General features: G+C 31.1%; 1 protein-coding gene across 1 annotated transcript; it reads left to right on the plus strand.

Annotated features, from left to right (window-relative positions):
- The first annotated feature begins 5,927 nt into the window (after positions 1 to 5,927).
- LOC108579105 lies at positions 5,928 to 6,311 on the plus strand. The gene has a single exon (XM_017942548.1). It carries the CDS (start codon positions 5,928 to 5,930, stop codon positions 6,309 to 6,311), a length of 384 nt encoding a protein of 127 aa, XP_017798037.1.
- Positions 6,312 to 6,479: the final 168 nt, after the last annotated feature.

Consider the following 6,479-nt stretch of genomic DNA (forward strand, 5'->3'; position numbering starts at 1 on the left):
AAAATCATACGTTACATTGTAGACAATACATTTTTATTTATGTAATAAAAAGAATTTTTTATTTCAGACGTTCTAAACCTTGTCGACGATGTCGGGCAGCAATCGATGCTCTAGCAGAAGAAGCTTAAAAGAAGAATTAGAAGAAGAAGAATTAAAAATTGGATAAAGAAACCGAAAGTTACATTTATATCCTCTGAAAAAATGGAAACTTTTCACTTTGTAGTTACCTATGAAAAGAATTCCCAAACTTTACGCCCTTAACCCTTTTCACTTCAATTTAGTTAAACTCTTCAAAAAGGGCAAAAGACATTATTACCAACATAATTTTAAAATAGTTAAATTCACGAAATGGCCACTTGTAAAAATGTTTATTTTACTAAAAAATGATATTAACAAAAATAGTACATGGTAAAAAAATGGTATCATTAGCATGGAGAGGGTTAAACAAGAGGAGACAATCCAAGTCAGTATCGATAACTCCAGCGAACCGTTCTCGAAACGAGAAACATACTCCCAGAGGATCAGCAACAGCCCACCAGCAAGAAGGTGAAGAAGATCCTAGAATAGGATCAAGGACATGAACAAAATAGCCGCAGAAGAACAAGACCAAAATCACCAAAGAAGAAGAAGAAGATGAAGAAGAAGGAGAAGAAAGAGAAGAAGAAGCGAAAGAAGCAGCACAAAGGGAAGCAAAAGAGGGGCATGGGAGGAAGGTGGTAAAAGGAGGAGAAGGATGCTCCTAATTCGTAGTTCGGGGCGGGGTTTTTTCGGCGCGAGAGAGGGACAGAGGTGGCCAAGGGTGGGCGTGAGCGAGACAGAGGCAGGCACAAAGCGAGCTGAGGTATAAATTGGTTTGTTTGCCGCGGAGATAAAAGGGGCCGCTAAATGTTATCTTTAAGGTGTCGGATCAACGCAAATGTGGCTGAGTTACTCGTAATTATAGTATACACGGGCCGTGGCCCTCGCCTCTACCTGCCGCGCCATCGACCGCCACTCTTTCTCCCTTTCTTCCTCCTTGCTGCCTCGTTTCTCCCCATTGGCGTAACTATCGATTGCGATCCGATCTACGAGGCGAGATATAGAGCCGACAGAGGAGATGCTTGTTTGGTTAGAGACGGACGATCCACTCAGATCCGATCCAGAGATCACGGCTGCCTCCCCACCAGCAACACCACTGATGATAATTCGCGATTTTCTTACACGTGACTGGACCACCTTGGGACTATGATTCGTAGGATTTGCTATGCATATGTACGTGTATATGTGATTTCATTGTTGGAATTTCGAATTTTCTGTAGACACGGAATGTATTCAAACTGATATAGGTCATGTCTGTAACTTATATGTTAACGGTAATATTCGATAGTCATTAACCCCTTTTACCGAAATGACGAGTCCAACTCGTTGCAAACTTTCTATGCCAAAGTAAGTACGTAATAACAAGCTGCACTCGTCAGGAACTTTTAAGCAACGAAGTATTTTAACTAAGAAGAATATGTAAAAGAAAATTAGCATAATGCTTTCGTACTTACATTTGTCTATATGCGTCTATTAACAGGTTGTTATATTTTTATCAAATTGGAAGGTAAGTATTACGTGACGTGAACGCACCACGTACTATATAGGGTGTTCGTGTTATTACCTACTAGCTAACATTTCTCTCGTAAACGATAAGTATATGGAAAATTTTTTACGGTGTTTAATAATTAATATAATATGCCGTATATCGACTTTCTATGTTTGCAATAGTTTTCGAGAAACGAGAAAAATATTATTTCTTGCTTTAAGTTAATACGTTCTCTGTCGCTAATTTGTAACCCCTAGATACCTGATTTTTACGAGGATTTTCGTGGTAATAGTCGTGGATCACACAGGGGCGGTATCGACTTTTGACATCGTGGCGGTAACCAATTGAATCACCGTCGACGATGCTTCGACAGCAAACGTGTTAATGTTTTACACATTACTACACATTAGCAGGTAGAGCGTAGTGTATGTCCGAAAAATCATTAAAATAAGACCTAACCTAACCTCTGTCTATCTCATCTGATTAATTTCTCGATATGGTCGAGGTTTGGTGATTTTAAAGGCCATTGCATAATTTTTAACACATTTTCACTTTATAAATTTTCTGTATAGTTTTTACGTAATTAGAAGTTTGTTTAAAATCATTATTCTGCATAAAGATAGTGTTGTTATGAATATTATAATAATATTCAAATTTCTTAATTGTTGACTACTAATTATCTACTACTCTAATTTTAGGTATCTTCTAGCTATTTTTTAATTGAAATCAATTAGATGCTTAAGGTCTGGGTTAGGATTTTCAGGTATATTTGAGGCAGGTAACGTGTGTCTGTAGGTTTATGCCTTCTGTATTTAAAAAAGATAATAAAATAGAGGACAAGGGATAATTTAGTGGCCATAACTAACCAATTAATCTTAAGAAAATAGTAAGTGCTATTAAGGTGGACTTCTGTTCCCTTGAACTACAATTTTCTGTGTGAAAATACGAATACAAAAGAACTAATAAAAAAAAAACAAAGTTACCATAATTACTTTGATTATTTCAATAATGGTGAGTATAGTCATAATTAGTAGTTAATATTTTGGTGTTTGTTTCTTTCAATAAGCTCACATCTTATAATAGAATCATTAAAAATATATATTTTCAAAATAGCATTAAATGAAGAATTAGAAACAGATGTTTGCAAAACAAGTTTACTAAATAGTTACATTTTTTATATATTAAATTTACTGAACAAATGATATAAACTATATCTTTTGCTTTGTATTTTTAAACTTATTACATATACCAATTTTTGAGACATACATATCAAAGTATAAACAGAAATTGATTCTTCTATCTCCTCTATTCTCACTCACCTTTTCTTCTTTCGTTTTTATATCTAATTTTTTACTGTCTTCTAGTAAAATTCACCATGCTAAGTTATTAATTTATTTGCTCTGGAAGTTTTGTAAAATTCAGTGTTACAACGAGGAACATCATGGAATATCAGTCTACAGGAAGGGGAAAATGGCTTGGTGTCCTTCGCCGCTCATTTATGGTCTCACTTATAGCGCAATGCATGCAGGCACGTTATTTTAAGAATGTTATAAATATTTTTAGAAGATTTCATTATGCAATCAACTTACAGTTATCAAAGATAAGGCATCTTAACATCAAACTCATATATTCATTTAACGTAGAAAATGTTAAATAAAAAGCTCTCCAAAGTTATTTTTGTGTATATTTTAGGTTAGAATATTCTTAAAATATTTTGGAATAAATATTATTTATTGCCATACAGTTAGAAATTGAAAAAATATATAATTAATGTAATAAAAAAAAGTAAGACTGGGCACTCGGGTTTTATTTTACTCGGTCTCTTTTTTCCCTTTATCTGAACATGCACACACAACATTATAAATCGTGAATAATTACGTAGATAAGATAATCACGATTTCATACATATATAATACTTTTTTAATTGTACGCAAACACTAATGCATTTAATTAGTCCAAAATCAATTTACACTTAACCATTTTCATTTTAATTAAATCTATTTAATGAAATTAACCGTTAATTAATTCGAAATTAATTGAACATTATAAAGCTAACTCTTTTGCTACGTCATCGGTCGTGATAAATGACTGTAGTCACCCTTACTAGCAAGAGGGGTAAATAAAGCTTCGTATCTCACTATTTTTTAAATGTAATTGTATTTCTGTCAAGTAATTCAATTATGTATACATATGTGTATATACGAAGCATTGCAATTTTTATTTACTAATTAAAATGCAATTAGGAATTCTTACATTAGCAATGCGAAGTATTATACTTTGTATCGCAATTATTACTGAACAACAATGTATTCATCAGATATAATGTACTATAATTTACATTGCAGTTGCATTACATTTTTTTCTTAATTCTTGCAAATATTTAAAACACGTTTTAAAAACAAGAATTTTACAAAAATGTACCGGATGACATTTGAAATAGAATACAATACATTTCTGCAAAAAATCCGATTTTGAGATAAGTTGCATCATCTTAGCAAGTTCTGTTATACTATGTTCACGGTTTTCGGAGGCGTTACGCCAATGGGAGTGCTTTTTATCTCAGTTTCCAACAAGATGGGATTCCCCATTGGTGCGCCTTGAACAGCCGCGCATACAGTGAGGCCAACATTATAGTACAAAATAATAATTCATAAATTATACGCGCCGCGACCGTTTAGAGGCTTAGGTATACAGCTCACTGCACATGCAGGTAATTCTGGTGCAGGTATATCAATAAGCTTCGCTAGGTATGCAGCTATTATACTGGGTGACGCGAAAGTACCATGTACCCCTTTATTTTTCATTGTTGCGCAAATTATATTAACAATACGGAAAACAATTAAATGCAATGTACGTTCTATTATTATGCGACTGTGTTGATTTTACGGATGATAAACAGTGATCATTTTATTATACTAAATTCAACATGTGTATATACATAATTTTTAACTTCAATAAAAAAAAAGAAATAATAAAATCAAAAGGTAGATCATTTTTGTACTGTTAGTAAAAGAGAAAAAAATATGTAAACACTGATAAATTTGCAATTATTGAAAATTTGAGTATTTGAAAATTTTAATCACCTTTTAACCTCTTCGTTAAACTGAAAATAGTGGGTTTTGACATTTTTGTATATATGTATTTTGTGAAGAAAAGAACTATATGTGCAGTGATACTAAGAAAAAATGAAAAATTGACTGGTAGAAAATTGGACAGCTTAAACGTATTCTATTCTTTAATGCTTCAAAATCTCAAGTATGTGAATAATAATTTTTTAATTAATGCTCAAGTAGGAATGTAATAAAAATTCTAAAATACTTATTTAAAGAACTTCACAAATTTGTAATGTTATTATGAGAAAATTTAGTTTGCTATTATATTATTTGTTTAACATCTACGTAGTTACGTAAAATCAAAGAAGATTCTTTTACAAAATAACAACTTTGAATACTTAGTAGCTATTTAGATTATCTTAGGAGATACAACATTGCCATCTAGCGTTGTAAGTGTGATCTAATATTTTCTTCTACCAGTTTTTACATTTTCTCAATATGTTAAATGTGCAATTAAATTAATTATTTAAATTGATTCATATTCGAATGTACTTCAAAAATATTTATGGCTAAAACAATGTATTTAAAATTGATTAAAGTAATATTCTATTTTACCTTCATTTGATATACTAATCATTTTTGAAATTCCTTTTAATTCATATTGTAACTTTATATTTTGTTAATTATACACGTATATGCTTATATCCAAAAACGTGGAAGTTTGTATTAACAATTATTAATAATTCATATATACTTGATTCTTTAGATATTTCATTCTTAAACAATTTTTTTGTAAAACGTAAAACAAATGTATGATTCTGTAACAAAGCTTTTTTTCTTTAATTTTACATCTTATGATTTATAAATCTATTTCATTGAAATTCTTTAGTTTGTGTTATATTGTTCGTTCTTACATATTCGTAATTTGAAATGTAAATGAATAACAGTTCTACTTACTGTATATTTCTACTATTTTCGTTGTTAAAGAATTAAAAGGTTGAAATGCCTGTGTATAATTATATGCTTTTATAGTACTGTAATAGGAAGATAAAACAGCAACGGCGTGATTGTAGACCGTCAAAAGTAACTAGTAACATGTAACTAGGCCATGCATGGAAAAGATTTGCCACATAACAAGTAAAACTTGAATTTCGTAGTTCATGGTCCTCACTTTGAAAACTGTCAATAAATTCAATTTCAAATTTTAAGGTTATGCTCTTATTACTTTGTAATCATAGTGATCAGCATATTTTGAAACGAACGTGTGTCAAATAACGATTAAAAGATATAAAAAAGCTTGAAAAAACATGGGAAATGAATCAGAAGAAGTAGAGAAAACTGAATGCAGTTTTAAATTTCACGATTTCACTACAACAATTGACGATTCATCAATTGCGTGTCATATAATTAAAATGGAAAATTGTCTTTATATATGGATTGGTGATTCTAATGAAAATGCCATGAACGATTTGTCTTTTGCAATTTCATCACCATATGAAAAGTATCCACTTACAACGAAAATTATGGGGTCAATTTCCAATGAAGCTTCAAGCAACCTTGCCAAGAGGCTTTCTAAAAGACTGTCAATGGTTGTTTATGTCAGTTTTAATGTGCAGGTTAAGAATTTTTCTTTACTTGCTATTGAGAAGAGACTGAGAGATGAATTTAATGCACATCCTGAGATATTGTAGTTTATAATTCATCATTGTACAGTTGAACTATAATTTACTGTTCATGTAATAAATACAATATTTGATTAATGTGTGTAAAATAGGATTACAATTTGTATATTTAATACTAAACTTCATTTAAATGAAATATGCCACTTTATTCTTTTATAAAACCTAAAAATCCCACAC

The sequence above is a fragment of the Habropoda laboriosa genome, unplaced genomic scaffold (assembly GCF_001263275.1).
Source record: "Habropoda laboriosa isolate 0110345459 unplaced genomic scaffold, ASM126327v1 scaffold42, whole genome shotgun sequence".
NCBI classification, from domain to species: Eukaryota; Metazoa; Arthropoda; class Insecta; order Hymenoptera; family Apidae; genus Habropoda; species Habropoda laboriosa.

What these genes read in the sequence shown, in the direction of transcription:
- LOC108579105 (XM_017942548.1), top strand. Translation starts at nt 5,928, where the DNA reads ATGGGAAATGAATCAGAAGAAGTAGAGAAAACTGAATGCAGTTTTAAA.